Source organism: Perognathus longimembris, chromosome 15, assembly GCF_023159225.1.
Source record: "Perognathus longimembris pacificus isolate PPM17 chromosome 15, ASM2315922v1, whole genome shotgun sequence".
Classification (NCBI taxonomy): domain Eukaryota; kingdom Metazoa; phylum Chordata; class Mammalia; order Rodentia; family Heteromyidae; genus Perognathus; species Perognathus longimembris.
Genome location: NC_063175.1, coordinates 28,386,510 through 28,409,952, shown reverse-complemented (window position 1 = coordinate 28,409,952; position 23,443 = coordinate 28,386,510). Strand labels below are relative to the sequence as shown.

At 35.0% G+C, this 23,443-nt stretch overlaps 1 protein-coding gene across 1 annotated transcript in view; it reads left to right on the top strand.

Annotated features, from left to right (window-relative positions):
* Ccdc178 (coiled-coil domain containing 178) overlaps positions 1-23,443 on the top strand; it is a 274,152-nt gene that overhangs the window by 218,662 nt on the left and 32,047 nt on the right. The window contains exon 17 of the mRNA XM_048363265.1: positions 13,774-13,908. Coding sequence (XP_048219222.1) covers positions 13,774-13,908 — 135 coding nt within the window. The remainder of the gene's footprint in view (positions 1-13,773; positions 13,909-23,443) is intronic.

Here is a 23,443-nt window from a genome sequence, read left to right as displayed (position 1 = left end):
TGTCACTACCATTGTTCAATCAGTTCAATAAGGTAAAAAAGAACTGAAGACCTAAAATGAGCTGAACTGCACTGGTGGCTCATACCTATAACCTTAGCTACTCAGGAGGTTGAGATCTTAGAATCAAAATTGAAGGCCAGTCTGAGCAGGAAAGGCCCACAATACTGTTATTTCCTGTTAACCACCAAAAAGTTGGAAGTGAAGCTCTGGCTCAAATGGTGCCAGTCTTGAGCACAAAAGCTCAAGGACAGCATCAAGGCCATGAGTTCAATCCTCAGGATTAGCACTCACATGCGTGTGCACGCGCACACAGAGCGAGAGAGAGAGAGAGAGAGAGAGAGAGAGAGAGAGAGAGAGAGGGGGGGGGGGGGAGAAAAAATAAAAAAAAAATAGCTGGGTGCCAGTGGCTCATGCCTGTAATCCTAGCTACCCAGGAAGCTGTGATCTGAGGATCACAGTTCAAAGGCAGCCCCTGGCAGTAAAGTCTGTGAGACTCTTATCTCCAATGAACAACCAGAAAACTGGAAGCAGTGCTGTGGCTCAAGTAGAGTACTAGCCTTGAGATGAAGAGCTCAGGGACAGCACTCAGGCCCAGAGTTCAAGCCCCACAAATGACAATAAATAAATAATAAAACAAAGGCAACAAATTAAAGTGTAATGGAGTCCAGACATATTTAGGATTCAGCAATTAATAGATTTAGTAACCATTTGATGAGGATTTATGCAAAAAGAGAAAAACACTGGTCAGTAACTCTCTAAGTTTACTCTTGACCTCACTGTATAATTGGGCACATGATGCCTCCAATAATCAAAGAACAAAGAAATCAAATATATTTCTTAGATCACAGAGCTTGAACTCAGGAACTGGACACAATCCCTGAAATTTTTTTCCTCAAGACTAGTGATGGAACCCGTTCTACTTTGGCTTGGTGGTTAAATGGAGATAGAAGTCTTACAGACTGCTATCTAGGGAGACTTAGAACCTTGATCTTCATATCTTAACCTCTTGAGAAGCTAGGATTATAGAAATGAGCCACCAGCTCTGGTGAAAGGTGGAAACTCCATCACTTGCTGTTCCACCACCACTATCACCCCCACCCCAAACCATCAGTGCTCCAGGTTTTTTACTTTATTTATTTTACTCAGACCATTTGGTCCACTGAAGCTCAAAAGATTTAGGCTAACATTATTTGCTCAAATTTTTCTTTCTTACTGGAATGACCTCTGTATTTCTCCCAATGAGGAAGATGCTTCACCTTCCCTCGGACATCATGTTGATCCATTCACTCTTCTAGAAGGCCATCTTAGACCAAGAGCACTAGAGTGATGGCATGCAGATTGCATCATACCCTTTTCTGTGACAGTTGCTAGATACACACAGACACTACTTTATGATATTGGTCATATTTTTATGTGCCTTAGCTGTCTAGCTTTGCGGAGTCTATTCTTTTTTTTAATTATACTTTTATTAAGTTTAAATAATAGTACAAAGGAGTTACCATTCAACAAATCAGTGAAATCAGTGCACATTGTCCTCTTTATCATTCACCCTGAGCCCTCCCAATCAAATGCCTGGCAGGCAGGTGGAGTCTATTTTGTCTCAAACTCACAGGAACATGTCCTACAGTATTATGTGCTCTGTGCCCCCCTAATATAGCTTTTTATTTAAGTGATAGGCGTTTAGCGAATTGTTTTTTTAAAGATAACAAAAGATTGTGCCATTCAGTTGGGTGCCAGTGGCTCACAGCTCCAAAGCCTAGATACTCAGGAAGCTGAGATAGAGTATTTTAGTACAAGCTAGACATGGCAGAAAGGTCTTTGAGATTCCATTTCCCCTCATAACAGGAAAAAGGCCACACTGGAGACATAACTCAAAGTGTTAGAGAGCCATCCATAGCAAGCCAACCAGACAAATGCAAGTTCCTGAGTTCAAGCTGAGGAACCAGGAAAAGCATTTTAAACTACTGTGTCTTTTGAAATTAGATGGGAAGTTTTATTCTCTAACAACTTCCATTCTGTATCTTTTGAAACGTCCTTAATGTGAACTACATAACTTTCCTAGTGCTAAGAGGAATAGGCAGCTCAATGTCTTAACACAGCTGAACAAAAAAACTCCAGACACCAATGTTATTACACATAAGCTGGGATAAAGCTTAAATGGAGGTAATACTGGTTCTTTTTTGAGGCTCTAACACAGTGTTTCCTTTCCTCTCCTCATTCTTTGGCTTCTGTCCCCTTTCTCCCAGTGGTGTCAGAATATGGCCATCACATGGGCTTCTGTCTTCACACAGCCATATCTGCCTTTGACACCCCAACTCCCTGCCATCAGGACCCCTGATTACATCAGGCTCATCTAGATTGTACAGAACCATTTCCCATCTCAATAGCTCTAAGTTATTCTCATCTTTGAAGTTCCTTTTGGAGTATAAACATTATTTTAAAAGGTTCTGAGGGGAAAGATATAGATTTTTAGGAAACTAGGAGAAGGTGATATCTTTCCTGTCATAACAAGCTTTCTAATCTTTTTTCACTTAACAAAAGCTACCCAGTCCCTATTACGTTGGCAAAGAAGAGCAGTGAAATTGGGAACAGACAGATCTTGAGCTCAGGATGCCCCACATCTACTGCCCAAACTGCATGTTAAAAATGATCTACTGTTCAGTGTGCCACATGCTTTAGGAGAGATTCTGTAGGCCCTCTATGGAAGCCTGCAGGAGGAAGTAGCTTCTTTCTGCCTGGGGCAGGGAGACCCCTCCAGGAGGGCTCTCTACAGGGTAGTTAGTGATCTCTGTTGCAATACAGGACTATGTTGTACAAAATTAACCTGTGTTATTGGTTCAACAGGCATAATGGCTAATAAAATTTTACAATGTACAATTTGTTGTAACTGAAGTGAAAAGAACCTAGCTTTCTTGACACTCATTAAAGGCCTTATATGTATTAATTAAGTCATTCAAATAATATTTGAGGGACTTTGGATACCTCTGGTTTTGAATGACATGCTGTGGATACATACAAGTATCACAATGACCCTGCCCTGGAAGACTGAACGGTCTCGCAGAGAAAGCAAACATCCAAGCAACTACAGCACATTTGAGACAGTTCTCATCTTCTCGTCACAGAGCATCACACCAATGGATAGATTTCTTTTTCTGAAAACAAAATAACATATTTATATTATTACTTATATAATATATATTCTTTAATATGTATTTGTATAATATATATTATATAGGAGTATGTATTATATAAAATATGTTAGGTAATGTATATAGTACACACTATTATATGTTGTGTAATATATAATATATATTATAATTATACAGTATGATTTATATACTATATAATATAGAATATAATATATGATATATTTATAATTATATATAATACATTATTATTACAAATAATATATAGTTGTAATATACTAATATAATTATATAGCACATATTAATATTTATTTATAATTATTATATAATACATACTACATTATATATGCTATATATTATATTATGTATTTACCTAATTACATATATAAAGTTATATATGTATCAAGAAAAGATAATACCTTGGTCCTTAATTTTCACTTGTTCTTTATTCATCAAAGGTCACTTAATCCTTTCACAATGTCTATTCCCCTTTTTTGATTTACTCTAAAAATTCAATATTCTCTCAAATCTCAACTTGTAGCTTCTTTTTCTTTCTGTTTTATTTTTTAATTTTTGGCTTTCTTTCAATATACCTTTTTAGTATTGGGTTACTTTTTAGGAATGGCTATGAACGTCAGTTTCCTTTTTTTTTTTAATACAATCTGACATTAAATTTGACTTGAAACTTGTATTTAAAAAAATCAGAAAGTTTATTCCATTTTATAATATCCTTCAGACACAGCCAAATCTTATTGATTTGATAATCCCACATATCATGTAATGAGCAAAACAAGCTGTCAGCAGAACAAAGGAGTGACTAGATCCTCACCAAGCTCATTTACTAAGTGGAAGAAAAAAGTCACAATTGTTCCATTTGACAAGTTGTTACAGTACTTATACTAATGTGACAGAAAGCATAATAAAATTTATTGAACTATTACACATTCATTCATTCCAAATACTATGACTACATGTCCTCATTCTAACATACAGCATGTGTGGCCACTTTTGAAGTAAAATTTGAGAAGATTTAGACATTCTCATTAGTCCTGTGTCATGTATAATAAACAATACAATACCTAAAGTTCATCATAAGATTTATACCCTCAGGTAAGAAGTTCTTTTTAAATGTCCGAGCAGTTAACTCAAAACTCTTCAGGAACATTGATACATAAAATAGAAACCAGTTAATCAGACTGCTTTCTATCACATAGGAATATGTCCTGTGATTGGCTTCAAAACTAGAGTGTCTTGCACCATGATACTTTTGACCTATGAATAATTATAAAACAAGGTCTCAGGTCAGTTTTATTGTTCTATTTATGATTGTTCTATTTATTTACTTATTCACTGCATCTGAAATGTACAATCTATGATTGCTTATAGTGCTGTCATAATGATTGCAATCACTACTCTATTTGCCAGTTTCTTTTTTGTGTTCAAATAGTATCATTTCCTTTCATCCAATGTCATTGTGTTAACCCTGGTAGAAGCTTGTGTAGATTATTGATTTTCCTCGGGACTCTACTTTATCTGTATAAATCCCTCTATTGTATACTTGCCTTGCAATTTGTTAAATTCCTTACATTTTTGAGAATTCTGCTTTTCTTTATCTTTTTGTGCAATCTGGATGAAAGCTCATTAATGTCATTCCTCTCTCCAATGCAAGTATCTCAAGTTACAATTCCCCAACTCTCATCTGGTTCGACATTCATGAAATTATCAGTGTGAAGTATTTTAAAATCTGTGTTGATTTCTTTTACTTCATATTATTTAGCATTTCAATCATAAATTCCTAAAATCAGACATATGTAAATTTCATTGTTTTGGATTTGCTTCTAAAGTAATTACTTTGTTGACAAGAATATTGTTTATATCATGCCAGTTATTTTCCAATATAAATACTTGTTCTGTGATCTCATAAAATTTTATGTTTCGTGTTTTAATTTGTGTGTAAGTGCTAATATTTTATTTGCTCTTATTATAACCATAAAACTCATGATTTCGAGGATGTGCATCATGGGTGAGCATGTTTGTTACATCATATTTATTAGATCTGTCAATCATCAACATTATTTTAATGTGTGTGTGTGAGCCTGCACACTCGAGCAGGTCTTAGGGCTTGAACTCAGCACCTACGCACTGTCCTTGAGCTTTGTTGCTCAAGGCTAGTACTTAACCACTTAAGCGCTCCTTCAGCTTTTCGGGGTTAATTGGAGAGTAAGAGTCTCATGGACTTCCCTTCTCTGGCTGGCTTCAAACCATGATCCTCAGAGCTCAGCTTCTGGAACCATTAGTGCACAGTTTATTTTAACTTTTGATCATTCAAAATTTTGATGGCTATATTGAAATCATTTTAGTTTGAAACAAGTACTTAATATATATTTCTGATAAGGTAAATTACATTTTGCTTTTACATAGACAGATATAAATATATAGAGATAGATAAATAAGAATGCTGTATGGTTTAGTGTATTTTGTCAAATGTACCCAAGATTGTGCTGCAATAGTTTTCCCTAGTATAATATTTTAATGTTAGTTGTAAAAAGTTTTTTACTTATAAAAATAACTGATTCCTTACAAAGCATAGTATATGTAGTCATAATTTTCTAAACCTAGTATTTTGTTTGAATTAATTACTAAAATCTATATGTGATTATACTTTTTAATTTCTAATTGTTCTACTTTTACTATTGATTATTTTCCCTACTTGCCTTTTTAATTAATTCTTGCATTTTTATTAATTCTATTTTCTTTTGTAACTTGAAGTCCAAATGATATTTCTAACAATTCATTTGAATTTTTAATTTTTGCACAGTAAATATAAACATACCTACTTAGCTTAAAATATACCTAATATTTTATGTAGTGTAGTGAATATTTTAAGTAACACATAGTATGAGTTTGAGTATTATATTTCATAGCATAGGTCTTCATTTATGTGTATTACTGTTATAAAACATTTTACTTTCCATCATTAGAATTCTAAATTAAATATCATAATTTTATTAGGATTTTATTATTATTGTCTATACTAATATTATATGCTAATATCATGAAATATAATTAACATTTTGTATTTGTTGTTGTTCACCATTCTTTGTTTCTGTTTTTTTTTGCCAGTCCTGTGGCTTGAACTCAGGGCCTGAGCACTGTCCCTGGCTTCTTTTTGCTCAAGGCTAGCACTCTACCCCTTGAGCCACAGTGCCACTTCCGGCTTTTTCTATATATGTGGTGCTGAGGAATCGAACCCAGGGCTTCATGTATAGGAGAAAAGCACTTTACCACTAGGCCATATTCCCAGCCCTGTTGTTCAGCATTCTTTCTGTAACTTTAAGTTTCCTCTCTGAACCACTTTCCTTCTTTCTTATTTATATCCTTTGTCATCTATACACCTTCAGTATGTACTCTCAGTTTCAGCTTGTCTAAGATACTCTTCAAAAGCAATATTTTCCCTGGGCCTGTAAGAAAATGGAGACAGTCACTTGAAGATATCATTCTACCATTCTGTACTGTATGTGTGATTATAATTATTTTTCCCTTGAATATTTTCTGTGTCATCATTTCATTTTCAGTTGTAACAGGTAGAGGCTTTGAGGGTGGTGCATGGTCATCTTTGTTTCTGTGCAGATTGTGTCTGCCATGTGCCTTGGTTCATTCTCCAGCGTTTGTAGATTGCTTCTGCCTCAAATAAAACTGTCTTCCACCAGAGCGAGTGGACACTACTTTCTCCCAGAATGCCAGGGGGAAATAAAAACATAGGCATCCAGAGCTGCCTTCTAGGTGGAGTTAGACAGCCTTAGAGAACATTCATCCTCCTTGTACTGGCCAGTAGCAGTAATTTTCCATTCAGGCTTTACCAGTGGATCCTGGGCTCTCTTCCATCCTTGGCAGTTTTCTTTTGTTAATTATTTCAAACTCAATAATTCAAAGAAACCAATGGAATTAGGATTTTTACCACATTAAAATTAAAACACTTCCAGTGTGTCTAGTGGCAGCAATTGCTCATTTTCTTCATGGTGGCTATTTTGACTGGGGTTAAATGGAATCTTATACTGTGCACTAAAATTATAAAGTATGCAAAGTCAATATATTTGTGAGATCATATAAAAGGATAAATTCGTTTGTTAGCTATTCTGTATAAGACTTAATAGCATCTGTTACAGATCAGTTTACTTTCTGTCATTCCATCACTTTTCTTTTTATATTAACAGAAGTCCAGATATGAAATTTTACAAGTTACTATTTTTACCTAGTTTAAATTATAGATTGTTATTAATTTCCATAAATATTAGCTGCGGATTTAGGAATGTATGTGAGTTTTATTTTGTTTTAAGTATACCTAAGCAGCTGACAAAGGAGATTTCCAGAAATAAGCTATGTGATCTTTAACACCAGTCTGTGGAACAGACTTAGTAATGAGGAAATATCTCATTACTTGTGAGATTTGTATATCGTGCCTACATAACTTGGTAACTGAGTACTGTAAAAAAAAAAAATCAGTATTAACTGGATTTTGTGTATCTGTCATTTCTCCACGGCAGAAAGTCTCTACTTTGTAATTGCCATTGTTTGGTTTATTAAAAAAAAAAAGAAAGAAAGAACTGATACAGGCTTATGTTATTTGTCTTGTGAGCTGAACTGCACATCACTTGGTTAAATCAAAATTGCATGCACATTTTTGCTTATCAGTTTTATTTTTCTGTCAGAGATTAAAAAAGATAGAGAAAACCTTGTAACAAGCAGGTTAAAATTATAATCAAATTATAATTAAAACTTTAATATCCTAGTGCAAATGAATGAATGAAGATGTGTCTTTCTGCCATCTATCCTGTTTGTATCTATATATTTTTATATCTATCTATCTCCTATCTAAAATTATTCCTATAGGAAAATCCAAGCTTTCCTCCAAGCGGCTTTGATTGTATGTGGTCAAATCCTTAAATATGATTTTTAAATGGATTACTTACAGTACAAATGAAAATCTGCCAGAGATAGCATGACTTTTTTCCTTTTGTTAAATGCATTAATTCTTAGAGCTGCTTCGACTGGTGGAACTTTTGTTTGTCTTTCTAGAGAGAAGTTAGAATTGCATTACCTGAAATGCCCTAGTTTTCTTCTAAGGTAAACATTCTTCAGGGTACTTCCTTCCTCTTAGGCTACAGGCTTCTCATCTACAAATTTCCCAAGCTTCCTAGTGGTTATGTTAGATGAACTTTCTAATTTTCATCTGGCAGAAGCTCTATGGGGTCTAACAATTGTCATACATATCACCACCAACTGGACTCTTCCATTCCTACCCCTGTGCTAGAGGAATTCTCTTTTTTGTTTTGTAGACTTCATTTTTACAGCAGGTTTTATTGTCACCGTGCACCATATTGAGAGGATGCAGACATTTCCATGCTACTCTTTTCCTACGTATATGTGCACAGCCTGCCAAATTATTTGCATCTCACAACATAGTCGTATGTTCATTACAGTGGATGAATTGTTACATGTTAGGGTTTGCTCTTGGCGCTGTACATTTGGTAGGCATAGAGAAATATATAATGGCCTTTGTAATATCACATAGTTGTTTCCAGTGCTCCCAGATCCTGTGTGCTCTCTTGATTTTCAATTCAAGAATTACAAATTGTTTCTCACCTCTAATATTTGTCTTACACATTGTGATAATGAGGACTGTCTGTTGTATTAATTCTATAGCTGTTGGATTCTTATGTTGTATACAGACAAATTCTCTGTTCTTTTCAGCAACCACCCAGTTGTTATAAATGTTTTTCATCAAAAAATTAGAAAACTACCTTCTGTAGTCAACTCCTGACTATATTCTCATAATTCACTGATGATAAACATCAAATGCTGACCATGAGCTGTCTGCCTGTCCAGTTACTATGAACTTTAGGTTTTAGGGACTTCTGGGTTTTTTTTCTGTATTGACTGGTCTTTGTTTTCTGGCAAAAGAATTTATGGTTCATTTTTCAGATAACTATACATATGGTATTTGTATTTTAATTAAAAAGACTGTTGTTATGTCTGATTCTTCTAAGCAGAAATTCATTATAAGGACACTTCTCATTTCCTTGAAATGTTCCCTTTCTCTTTTCTGAGGTTCTTAAATTGCAAAAGCCAGCTAAATTATATGCTTTGGGGAGTTAATTTTTGGCACCATATGTCTCTAAAAATGATTTAATTTTATCTAAAACACGTTTGCCATGAGATTTATGTGCTGTATTGAACAGTGACAATTTAAGAAATTTTAAAAAGAAAAACATATTAGTCTCTTAGTATTTCACCAGAGAAACTTACAGCAGATATAGCTTACAAAATAAACATTTATTTACATAAATATTTCTTATATCTAAACACCAATGTTGCCTTTTGAAAGTAATGAATTCAAATAGCCAGGAAAATATAAGTCTTCTATTTATGTGAAGTCGATTATAAATTTACTACTGTCATATCAATAAAGTGAAGGTAAATATTTTTTAAAAATTAGACAATTTATGAAGCAGCTAGGAGTAATAATTCTATCCTTATTAATATAAGCTCATTAAATATTTGAGACATTTTTGTAGGTAAGATCACATTTAGTGGAAATATAATACAGATCTATTCTACAAACAAAAAGCTATGTTTATATGTTAGCAGATGGTCACATGTAATGGGATATTCTCTAAAAAAGAGATAATAATCAGCCCCAAGCTACAAAATATGAAGAATTCCTTCCGGTAAAGATGTCAGGTTGACTGAAGTTTGTCTTTTAAAAAAAATATTTACTTATTTATTGTCAAAGTTACGTTCAAAGGGGTTACAGTTTCATACATAAGGCAGTGAGTACATTTCTTTTTCAACTTGTTACATCCTCCCTCACCTTTCCCCCCTCCCCCCTCTTCTTTCCCCTCTGCCCCCCATGAGTTGTACAGTTGGTTTACACCAAATGGTTTTGTAAGTATTTCTTGTGGAATAATTTGTCATTTTCCTTTGTCTCTCAATTTTGATATTCCCTTTCCCTTCCCTAGTTCTAATACACGTATATACCATATCCAGTTTACTCAGATGAGATACAGTGATAGTGCAGGGACAACCACAGGAAGGGAATACAAGAGAAACAAAAAAAAAGCTACAGTTTCACATGGCATGTTGAAAATAATTACAACAATGATAAACACTTGTTTCCACAACACGGAGTTTATTTCACTTAGCATCATCTTACGTGTTCATAAGGGCATAGCTACTGGGCTATTGTGATCTTCTGCTGTGACTAGCCTAAACCTGTACTAATTATTCCCCACGAAGGAAGCCATAGAGTTCATCACAGCACAATTTGTCATTGGTAAAATATGAAACCAACCTAGATGCCCTTCAGTAGATGAGTGGATCAGGAAAATGTGATACATATACAAAATGGAATCCTATGTATGCCTTGATCAGAAAGAAAGACGTCCCTTTCATAAGGAAATGGAAGGACTTAGAAAAAATTATACTAGGTGAAGTGAGCCAGACCCAAAGAAACATGGACTCTATAAAGTTTGTCTTTTTTAAAAAACATGTAATAGGCTGGGGTATATGTAAGGTCTAAGTAAAGAAGTGTGCAATATAGTTCTTGGGCCTCTACTAGTTCTGTAAAGCTGGGCATCTGACATATTTACTTCACTTGTTTAAACTAGTATAGAAACATTCAACCCTTTATGTCTTTCTTTTCTTTATTTTTTTTCTTGACTAATAGTATCCCCTGGTCCCTCATAGTTAGCCATGGATTTCATTTAGTGTTTGTCATTCTGAAGTAAAGAGGTTGAGTCTAAGTACCTTCTTACAGCCATCCTTCCGCCTCTTGCTGGGGAGATCCGGTCTGGCTGATGGCATCTTGTCCACATGGTGGATGTGGTAGGGTCTGGTATATTGTCATCATGGTGAGGGAAGGGAAAGCCCCCACCTCCCAGGTAATGGACATATCTGAATCCCTATAGGCAGGGGTGGGCACTTGGCTGATAAGTTACTAAACCTGTCAGTCCAGTGCCTTGGACTGGGAGTTTTCTGTAGCCTTGCCGCCTGACCTGACCCCATTTAAGCCTGGACCAGCTCTGGAACCAGGGCACTATGGTTTTTCTATGTTGGTGTCCTCTCTCCTGTCTCCTGGCTCTTCTCTAGTCACCACGGGGTCCCACTTCAGCTCTCCAATGGAGCTGAATTGATTTGTTGATTTTGTTCTTTCTTTCCTTTCTGGCCTTCATGATGCAGTTTCCTAACAGTGTTAAGTGTATTTGCAGCTGCTGGTCTTTGAGACAGTAGTCCCACCATGGAGTCAACAGCCTTTTAATAAAGACTCCAAGATTCAGCCTCTTAAAATGTGGCTTCTCCAATCTTATGACATTTTCATTTTAAGAGCTGTTTATGCAATCATACAGTTAAAATATACAGTATTATTTTTCAGTTGTTGTTGCTTCTCCAAATGTGATCCTATGTATAACTTTTGCAAAACATGTTTATTCAGAAGCCTCATGTCCACACCTTTCTCCTCCTGCTGGAAGAGTAAGTTTTTGTCCTTGTTGTTATTTTGGTTGTACCTTTTTTTTTTTTTTTTGCCAGTCCTGGCGCTTGAACTCAGGGCCTGGGCACTGTCCCTGAGCTTCTTTTGCTTGAGGCTGGCACTCTACCACTTGAGCCATAGTGCCACTTCTGGCATTTTCTGTTTATGTGGTATTGAGGAATTGAACCCAGGGCTTCATGCATGCTAGGCAAGCACTCTACCACTAATCCACATTCCCAGTGCTAAATTTTAATATGACCCTTCATGTTTTTGTGAGTATGCCTAGTTAAATTACAGGTGTTATAACAAGTGTCTCAAGATTTAGCATGTCTCTTCCACTGACTGACTTGGTTTATATTATGTAAGTTAAGAAAAAAATGATAGATTGCTCTTCCAAAACAATGCTAATGTTTTAACTTAATATATTAAATGTTCTGAAATGCTACAAATACATTCTGAGTAATATAGCTCAGCATTTAATATGTGGAAATACCTATCTAATGTTTCCATCGGTTCTTTTTGTCTTAAATTAACTAATTAACTAAGATCAGGGGCTTTGTTTATCTTGAAGTGAACATAAATATATACATGTCAGTTATTACAATGAAGATAATAAGGATAAACAATTCACAGGTAGCACCAAGTTTTAGAAATGGTTGTTTATAAGTGAACTGTTTTTTTGTTTGTTTGTTTGTTTGGCCAGTCCTGGGCCTTGGACTCAGGGCCTGAGCACTGTCCCTGGCTTCTTCCTGCTCAAGGCTAGCACTCAGCCACCTGAGCCACAGCGCCCTTTCTGGCCGTTTACAATATATGTGGTGCTGGGGAATCGAACCGAGAGCCTCAAGTGTAGGAGGCAAGCACTCTTGCCACTAGGCCATTTTCCCAGCCCCGTGAACTGTTTTTTTTATTGAAATATACCTACAGAAGATTTCTCAAATCCATGCATGGACTATCTATTGAAGTTTTACAAAGTATCCCACACATGTAACCAAAATCTAAGCATCTAACAAAACAGTCATTATTTTTTTTAACATCTGTAAGCCCTATTACAAATAGATGCTTCACACAGAATTTTCCATTACGGAAAAATTATACTAGACAACTATCTACATTATGCCAGAACCAAGAGTTTCTCAGTGACAGAATATGTTTTATGTAATTATTGGAACTTTAAAAAAAATATGCCTATGCTGCTAATTTTATCAAAGTTATTCCTCTGAAAACTTATCTCACCATAATAATTGTATGAAATGTGGCTCTCCTAACTGTTCTCAAGCAAATGTGCATTGTCTTGGTAACACTTGCAGTGTTGTTTGGTTTTCCTATTATACTTCCACATACCATAGCAGATCCCATAAGAAGAACTCTTTCTTCTCTGTGTAGATCCTTGTATTAAGCACACCACATATAAGGCCTGCATTTTCTGTACTTGAATGCAGTGAAATGTTTCTATGTCACACGGTCAGAGGGAGGTAGATTAATAGGGAGTTCTAAGCTGGAAATTTCTTCCCTGTTATTGTTCTTCCTCTGTATTTGATAGCTAAGTTAATTCTCTTTAGTCTTGTCATGCTCTAACGCACACATTGCCAAGCCATGGTGAGCTTTAGGGGGTTTGGGGGTAGGAGGAAGAAAGAAAAGAAAAGAAGCCACCAATATCACAATGTCCATCAAAGTCTTAAAGTTGCATTTTTAAACTTTGGCTTGACCTGATGTGCCATTCAAAAAAGCTTCAAAAAATTATTTTTCTAAGAAAGGTTCAATATGTCCCGAGGCTATCGGTTTTGAGTTAAACTGGGTGAAGTAGAAATATTTTAGCCATCAGCTTGGCAGTCACAGAGTTTGCCTCAGCTAGAACGAAACTGCTGAGGCATTTAGAGAAAATTAACCCCCCATCCTGGCGGCCAGATGTGACTGGTTTCTGATGAATGCGCATGAGTGGTCTGAAAAATCAAGAGACTGTGAAATTCCTGTCAGGTCCGTACAGTGCAGAATGGGCCATTGACTGCTTTCTGTATTTCCCTCCATCATTCTTCTTGAACACTGCCATTAATTTCCTCTCCTACTCTGACTTGTGTTTTGTCCCCTCCCTCTTGCCTTTAGTTCTGTCAGCTGCAGAGAAATCTACACAAGGAGTGGCAGAAGTATTTCAGACTGATGGTCGTCTACAGCCAGATGAGGCTGGCCAACCTCCAGAAAGAATCTCTGGAGAGTATTCAGAAAATATTAGCTGTGCAGGTAGGTGACTGCATGAAAGCAGGCAAGATCGTTCTGATCTAGATTGAAAAGCAAATGATGGGTAGTGTGATGAAGCACTCAAACCATATTCCATCCAAGTTATATAAATTTTTAACCTCTTTTATAAACTGGGATTGCATGAAGGATGAAGCCCGCACACATACTATGCATACTTTGGGGCAGGGGGAAGAGAAATCAGACATATTTCTCATGAACCTCAGAATGAATTTTTGTAAATACATTTGGTATAAATGTATTCTTTCTTTTTTCAAATCTTTGGGCTTTGCAGATTCAGTTCAGCTGTTTAAAATATGTTGACAGCAGTTACCATGTGACACTTGTGTGCAAAATTTGCTTTCAATGAAAACATAAGGATGTTATTATTTTATCCATTGTCTTTTTCCTTCTGTTTTGTGAAAGCCATGTCTTCTCCAGCAGATTCAGTGATGACTCTATGGGAAAAGCAAGCTGCTGAGGACTGCAATGCAATTGTGGTTCTAGATACAATGACATTTTACTACCTGGGTTTGTGTACAGTCACTTAGTGGATCAAGTGTTTATAAAAACAAAGCTCTGGAAGACTTTATAATCCCATACTGTAATAATAATGACTAATAATAGGACATTATTTAAAGAGTATAAAGATTAATAATAGGATTTTAAAAATTTTTTTAAAGTTAGTGTTTTACCATTTCAAATGTTACAAGATATTTTATTAAGCATGATGTCTCAAAGGAAAGCCTATGCTATGTTTTTCTATTTAAAAAAAAATAGACCACTGATTCTATGAAAATGTAAAAACAATAGCACATCCTCTTTCAAACCTCAATGTTTCTTGTCATTCCCAACATGAGTAATGAATGCTGAGCCCCAAACCAAATCTCCTTTTTAAAATATTTTAATTGTGTGTGCATGTGCGCACACACACACACACACACACACACAGACATATCAGGGTGCTCTTAGTATAAGTAAACAAAATTTCCCAGTTGCCAATCTATCTCAATTTTCAATTACAGTAATATCTACTTCTAGTATGCTATAAATGTATGTGCATGAATCTGTGGATTTGTGTGTCTGTGTATATGTGTGGGTATCTGTGTGTGTCTTTGTATATGTGTGTGTCTATGTATCTTTTAGGAATGAGTTCTACTGAGAGTGGATTGTAGTTTTTAAAAACCCAGAAGAAAATTAAAGAGAAGCTTTGAAAATTAAAGGGAAGTTCACATGCTTAACATGTGATGTGCACTTAATAGAAATTTATTGCAAACTCAAGTACAAACTGCAATTGTATTAGTTTAAGTTAGGAGGATCTTGTTTACCTTCAAAAGGATATTAACACATAAATAATGAGTTGCTCTGATCTGTGATTCCCTTTGATTATTCAAAACCTTTGTGCATGTTCATTAGTGTATTATACAAATCCTGTATCCTTGCCAAAATTACATAATACTTACATTATGTTCTTTAAAATCTTATAAATAATAAATTCTTGCTGTGAATTATAATGTATTTTTCAAATATTGAAAGTAGTATTTAAATATCTACAAGGTGAGTAATTTAACCCATAATTGCGATCATCTTTATACTAATTTTTATTGGAAATTCTTTAACAAAATGGTTTTGTAATCTTTATGATTGTGACCTCCCATAGATTTACAATGAAGAGACAGGTTAGGACTGGAGGGGTAACCCAGCAACTAGAAAGGCATGAATTTTATTTACAGAAATCCAAGGAAATAAATTAGAGGCTCTATATCTAGAGAGAATGCTCTCAATCTAGAATATTGCAATATTAGCCTTTAGTAAAAATGTGAAAATAGATAGGTGTAATTGTTCATATATAGAATCACAGCTATACTCAAGAAACAAAGGAAGAAGAATTCAGTTAGAACCAGTCAGGATAAAAAGACAGTGAGACTCTATCTCATAAACAATATGTAAACAAATGGCTGGGGACATGGTTAAAGTTACAGAACAATTTCCTAGCATGCAAGAAGTCCTGGATGCAAGGGTTCAATTCCTAATACTGCCAAAAAATAAAAATACCATCTTTAGCTTCATGCAACAAAATCATGCAAACAGGTAATAATATCCAGGTGTTTTTGAAAGGGAAACATGACACAGTGACTGAATATTTTTACAGAGTGACTCCACAGTTGCCAGTTGGTATGTTTCATTCAACATGGCCTAACAGACCAGACGCTATTTTTCTCGATTTTCATATAATTTGGTCCCAGGATTCCTTCTAGTGTCAATATTGGAGAGCCCAAATAGTGTTTTAGCATTTAAAAGGAATATTAAAGTTATGCCATAAGGTATTGGGTAATTTTTGAATAAAATTAGTTGCTGAATCTCTTGAAAAAGTAACTATATATAACATTGAGTAAAAGCAATTATAAATTATTACTGAACATAGAAAAAGGAATCTTTGTTTCACCCCAGAGCAATTTTTATTCAAGACCACAAAAAGACCACAACTGTGGCTCTGCACTTGGCAAAAAATGAGGTGGATCTGATAAATAAGCTTTTCAATTACATTATCCAACAGAAATCAATAAAACAAATGATAGGTGGGTTTAGTAGATTTCATTTGAGGCCATTTACATGAAAAAAATTGGAGTGATTTCAGTTGACCACAATTTTAATATAAGCCAAATGAACTAGACCACAATTTTAGTATAAGCCAAAAATGAACCAGTAACAATTTGTAATCATGGGTTGTAAAAAATTCAATGTCTATATGCCAGTTTTTTAAGGCTTTTTAGTGATAATACTTACTGTTGCTGGGGTGCCTGTGGCTCATACCTGCAATTTTAACTATTCAGGAGACTGAGATGTGAAGATTGATTGCAGTTCAAAGCCAGAATGGGCAGGAAAGTCCATGAGGCTCTTAGCTCCAATTAACCACCAGAAAACCAGAAGTGGCACTGTGGCTCAAGTGGTAGAGTCCTAGCCTTAGGCTGAAAAGCTCAAGCACAGTGCCCAGGCCTAGAACTCAAGCCCCATGACTGATGGGGATAAAATAATTGCTTTTTAAAAAATTATCTTTAAGTACTTATACAAAGGAATTACCATTCAACATAGAAGGTTTTTAATACAACCCTTCCCTCTTTTTGTAGGATATTCATTGTAAGATATGCACTGAATTTTTTACTGCCCTTTCCTCTCTTTAATCCTTTATTCAACCCTTCCATGAACCCTATCAAGTACACATTTCCTGGTTTTTATTTTGGTGACATTTTTGTTGTTGTTGTAAAAGCAAGGTACAGAGTTTCAGAGATTACAGTTTCATATGTAAGTCATGAGTACATTTCTTATCAAACTTTTTACCTTCTCCCTCATTTTTCTCCCTCCTTCCCTCCTCCCCTTGCCCAAGTTGTACAGTTGGTTTATGGCATATTGTCTTGTAAGTATTGTTGTTGCATTGGTTAGCCTTTTACCCTTGTTGACTTTTTATTTAGCTTTTCTAAAAAATTGCAGTGTGAGTTCTTCTCCCTTGATTCTACCATATATCAGTTAATATATTTGTGTATACATGCATACATATACAAGTTTTTAATATCAACTTTTGAAAATCCTAATTTCAAAAAAACAACATACTTAACATCTAAACAAGATTTTTTTGCATTCTTATAAGTGTCAGTGTGCATTTTGACATGTGGACATTTCCATTAAGCTTCTATTACTTTATTAGGATTGTATATTTGCCTGCTGAAATTTTAACCTCTAGTCTCTATTATTTGCATCCTATATGTTTACTATGCTTTCATTTCTACTCATCTCACAAGTTGGAAATGAAGAATGTTACCATGAAATTTCACTTCATACTTGTCACATAATTGCCACAATCCACTGACCTGTTATATTAGTGAATTATATGTGATTTCATATACTCAGTGTATCTAAAATCTATTTACTACCATAATTTCTTCAAATGTACAAATGTGTATAGTGCTCTCAAAAGAAAGTGAACAGGCTCCCCTGTTGGTATCAGAAATTTTAAACTGTATCACTGATTTAAAAAAACAACAACAAAGTAACTGGATCAGACTCCCTCCTTCCATCACATTCCCTTTCCCCCTCTCTTCTTTCTAAACCAATCTTAACCAGAGCTTCCTTGTCCGTTACATCTTTACAGATATACTTAAAGTATTTTTTTTTCATATTTATCCTCCTCCATTTGCCTTCTCAGCTTCTACTATTCCACTCATCCCAGACAGGACTTGTTTTATATTCTTGTCATTTTTTAAGTACATGCTATTTGTTCAAAGGAGTTTCGCCATCTTATTTTACCCATGCATGCAGAAAATTTTAGTCAGATTTTCCTTATCATCTTCAATATCTTGTATTATTCAAGGGCTTTCCTGAAGTTTCACTTTGCTATCCTTATTTACGTATGCAATGTTTTAGGGTATAGTGCACCCTCTAGCATTGTCTTCACCATGCCCGCAAGCAGCCTCACATCACTAATGTATGAGATAGATAGATGATAGATAGATAGATATGCTCCTGTACATTTACATATATGGTAAATATACATGAACAAGATTTTTCAAAGTAGATTACGAAGGTGTTTAAAAGATAAAAACCCTGAGAGTATGGACAGGAGGAGGAAAATGGGGAAAAATGAAGAAAGGGGTGACACTGACGAAGAAGCACTGTACTCATAATCTGACTTATGGAATTGCAACCTTTTTATACAAGTATTTAGTAGTAGTAGTAATAACAACAACAACAATAATAACAATCCATAGAAGTACTAGAACTTTTTTAAAAGAAAGAATGTTGAATTGGTAGCAAAATAAATTCAGCTAGGCATGGTGGCATATACCTGTCATCCCAATGTTCAGTATATCACCAGTCAGGCTATATACTGAGACCCTGTCACAAAAGAACTAAAAAAGCCAGATGTGGCCACACACACCTATAATCCCAGCTACACAGGAAGCATTTATAGAATGATTTCTATCTAAAGCCAGAAAGAATAAAAATATGTGTCCTTAACTGAAAAATAATTAAAACAAAAAGGGCTCTCTGTGGGCATGGTATAAATGGTAGATTACCTATGTAGCATGCTCAAGGCTCTTGAGTTCAAATCCTAGCACTACTAGAATTATAAAAATAAGAAAATACAGGGGAAAATTTATTCATTGTTATGATAAAATAGCATTGATACAGGAATAGACAAAAAGATCTATAGACCAGAAGACAGAAGTTGGTAAATGTTTTTGTATAAAGGGCCATACAGTAAATGTTTTAAGTTTTGTAGCCTATAAAAGTCTCTCTCTTCTGCAACTATCAACTTGCCTTATAACAGAGAAGCCATGGTCAATAGTGAATGAATAAATGTACTGCATCCCAATAAAGCTTTTATTTACAAAATAGGCAACACACATGAGGTTAACCACTAGAAGAGAGAATTCAGGAAGAGTCCCACAATACTTGGAAATTAGAAGATAACAAGAGTGGGCTTTCTAACTATATATGATGGTGGGGTACCCTCAGCTCTCAGAGGGATAAAAGCATCTAAAATGCAAAAAAAAATCTATTTTACACAGTAACAATATTTACTGTGTAAATATAATGTCTCATATATAGTTGTCTAATAATGTTTTATCTACAATAAATAAAATAAGAAAATATTATAAAATACTCCAGGTACTTGAGGGGAAATAGTACAGTATTTAAAATATGCATACAAAAATTCTTGAGATCAAAATGAAATAGTACAACATGCGAAAGTAAACAAGAATCTGATCAAGTCAGATGTCATAAAATGCTCAAAAACAAAAGTAAATGTTAGGAAAAATAGTAATAAAAAATAAAGAGTATGCTTTCAATAAGCATATTAGCAATAATATTTTTAGAGATCAATAGTGATTGTAGTATAAAGGAGAGAAACTTCTGAAAAGGAGTTTGAGGTTCCAGTACCAAAACTCTCCAAAAGAACAAGCCCAGCTTCTACACTAGAGAGCTACATGAAAGACCATTAATCTGCTTACCTGTAACAGTGTTACTTGATGGTAAAATATTAAACAGAATGTAAGGGTACATCTCCATAAGAAGCATTACCTGCCTGAAGAAAAATTAAGCAGAGAAAGGACCTATGAAATGCCATGAGAGGTACAAAGTGTGTTTGAGAGAATGTATTCATTCTAACTCATGTAAAATGAATAGGTACCTCGAAAAGTAAAGTTCATTGTGATCCCTTCTTTCTGAGTTAAAGTGAAAATATAGACAAATGTTCTGAAGACTATAGTTGGAGATTTCGAGCAGGGGGTCAGTGAAGTGTCTGCTTGTTTCTTTTTTTTTTAAGTTTTTATTATAAAACTGATGTACAGAGAGGTTACAGTTTCATACGTTAGGCATTGGATACATTTCTTGTACTGTTTGTTACCTTGTTTCTTGGGCTGGTAACTGAGTTGTGAACACAGGTATAAAAGCATGAACCACTGTAAGCATTATCTGGCCTGAGGTCTACAATGTGTTCAGTTCATTGTAAACAATTTACTACCCTCACGGACATTCTTCTCTTCTTTTTGACTAATATTGTGGTAAGATAGTTTCAAAAATGCAACCAATTCTTGCCAAAATTTACCAGAATTAACTAGCCATGAAATTGTTTATATTTTCCAATGTTTTCACCTTCATAAATTTGCAACCTGAGGACAGAGGGTATAGCTCAAATAGCAGAGCTCTTTCCTACAATACACAAGGCCCAGATTCCAGCCTTAGCATCAGGGGAAAAAAGTCTTGCAATTCTAAGTCTGACACATAATTTCAAACTCTTGAAAATTCAAGAAACTACATATAGGTACACACCACCTCTAGCCATATAATGTAATAAAAGAAATGCTCGGCTGATTTCAATTCTTTTCATTCCTGCTAGAGTCCTTAAAGTATGCATAAGCACATAAACAAAAAAGGAAGAATTAAACAAATGTTATTGTTAAAACATTCAAATAAGCTAGCCACATTTTAGCCAAATATCTTTCTTTAGATATAAAAAAAAATCAGCATTCTACTCTCATCCAATGCTGACTGATTGCTGAGAAATAAATGCCAATTGCCAAAAGTCATTTGAGTCAGAAAATGGTGTCTGAATGGAAGTTTATAAACTCATTTCTTCAAAACTCCTACCTTTAGGACTTAGTATCTCATTATCCTTCCATGGTGAAATTATGCCCTCAGAATTTCTTCCTGATTGATATGAGGGGTGAAGAAATTATCATAACATATTGGAGCATTACATTCACTCTGTACTTATGGAATACCAACATAACACACCCAGTTTATGTCCTGGTCTTTGTCCATTAGGAATTTATGAAGAAGTTGAAGAATACTAATTAATTTCAAGACATATTTTTGCATATCTTAAACGTAATGGTCATTTCTCTACTAGATAACGAGGTCCAAAAGTGGAAGATGTAGTTGTCATCGCTTATAGAGGAGGCAAGCCCAATACTGTGTAACTGGAATTAGGGCCAGAAGACGAGCACTTAGCTCAATGTGAGCTATTCCTGAAGGGAATAAGTCCTCAGCTACATCTTGAAAGTTGACAGGCAATCCACAACAACCAGGAAAACAACATAGTCTACAGAGGGAAAGACAAGCAATTTGATAATAGCAGAGCATAAAAACACAAGACAGGGAGTATCAGAGATGAAATGAAGAGACAAATAGGGAAAGACTAAGAAATAATTAGTTACATGGTTAAGTGTTGCCAGGTACATACAATAAACTTTATGGTTGGCCAAGAAGCAGAGAGAACTAGTTAGGCCTGAATTCAGGGGAATGACTTTGTGAAAGGGATAAAACTTGAGAAGGGTTTCAGGAATAAGGGAGCACCTGAATACAAATGGAGGGGAAAGAACATTGTGTGGGAAGAAGAGAAGGGAGCAGCATTAAATCCAAGAAAATATAGAGACTTAGAAAAGAGATACTAGGGACACAGAATAGACCTCTAGTTGTGTGTGTGTGTGTGTGTGTGTGTGTGTGTGTGTGTGTGTATTCTTTTGTTTTTCTCTTTAACAAAGCATTTATCTAATCCTTAAGATATATGGATGTCTTGAGTGCTTTATAATTTTTAAATAAGATCTGTAAAGAACCCAAAGAAGTGTAGTAATAGTATATGTTGTGGAAAAGAAAAACTGAAGCATCGAGAGGACATATATTTAGTCCCTATATCCAATCCCAGCAGTGGTGGTTTGCAGCAGCAGACCTGTTTTTATCCATTGTAATCTGGCTATTCCTGGTAACTGAGTTTCAATTGTGTTAGAGGAAGACAGTAAGAATTGAGATAAACACTTCAACAAGACCACCAATAGCATGCTTACCCATTTAGGTTTTACACTCCAGGAAAGCATTAAGTATCTGGTAAATATTAATGAAAATATATTAATTTCATAAGTATGTAAATATGTAACTTATCATATTACATAAATACATAAAACCACAGGGCATGACTTCAAAAACTTAATAAATCACTTATCAGTCCTAAATTCTATTAATCAAATACTCTGCTACTTTTATTCTGTCAATGAGCTGAAACAAAATATGTTCCTCCTATTTTAAAATAAGCATATATCTTATTATTTTTGTTAGAATGGTATACATTTTGTATATGCTTATATTTTTCTTAAACTTTAACAATAGCCAAAAATATCCCAGAATTTTTATTGCTTTTAGGTTCACTTTATGTCAGCAGCCCATTTTTCAAACGAAGGAGCCATGTCAATGGTATGGTGGAAATGAGTTTTTCAAAGACAGAACTTTAAGTTTGAAAATTAGTGACTAATGGAGCATGTCCAGTAGGTATTTTCCATACAAGTTAGCATCATCATTATATAATGAGGCTGCTTTGATGTGAGATTAAATCAGACACATGATTTTTCATTCAAAAGTATCAAGACTGTAAAACAGTGAACAGTGCCATTATAACAAGAAGGAAATTGGAAGATAAAAATGTTAAAAAGTTTGAAAGATGAAATTTGAATAGCCTTGTTACTCACAAGCAGTGCTGTTAAACAGAGATCATAGATAAAGAGAAAATAGGATGATTAAAAATTACTCAGACACTGCTTGCCTGTGACTCATACCCACAATCCTAGGACTCAGGAGGCTGAGATCTGAGGATCTTCGTTTGAAGCCATCCCAAGCAAGAAAGTCCATGAGACTCTTCAATTGACTACCAAAAAGCCAGAAGTGGACTTGTCACTCAAGTGGCTGAGTGCTGTTCTTGAGCCAAAAAAAAAAAAGCTCAGGGAATAGTACCAGGGCCCTGAGTTCAAGCCCCAGAAGCAGAAACAGAAAATAAAAGACTCAGAAAACCATAATATGGAAATATTATGCTACAGAACAAAGGGGGGAACCCTTGATTGTTTTTTACTTCATGTGAAAGCTTCATCCTTAGATTTTCTTTCTTGTCAGAAATCTGCGAACGTAATTATAGGAGGGAAAGCATCTACTCTAACAAAACTTACACCAGAAAATCTTATTCCTCCCTTTTAGATGAAGGAAGTATTTTCCAGAG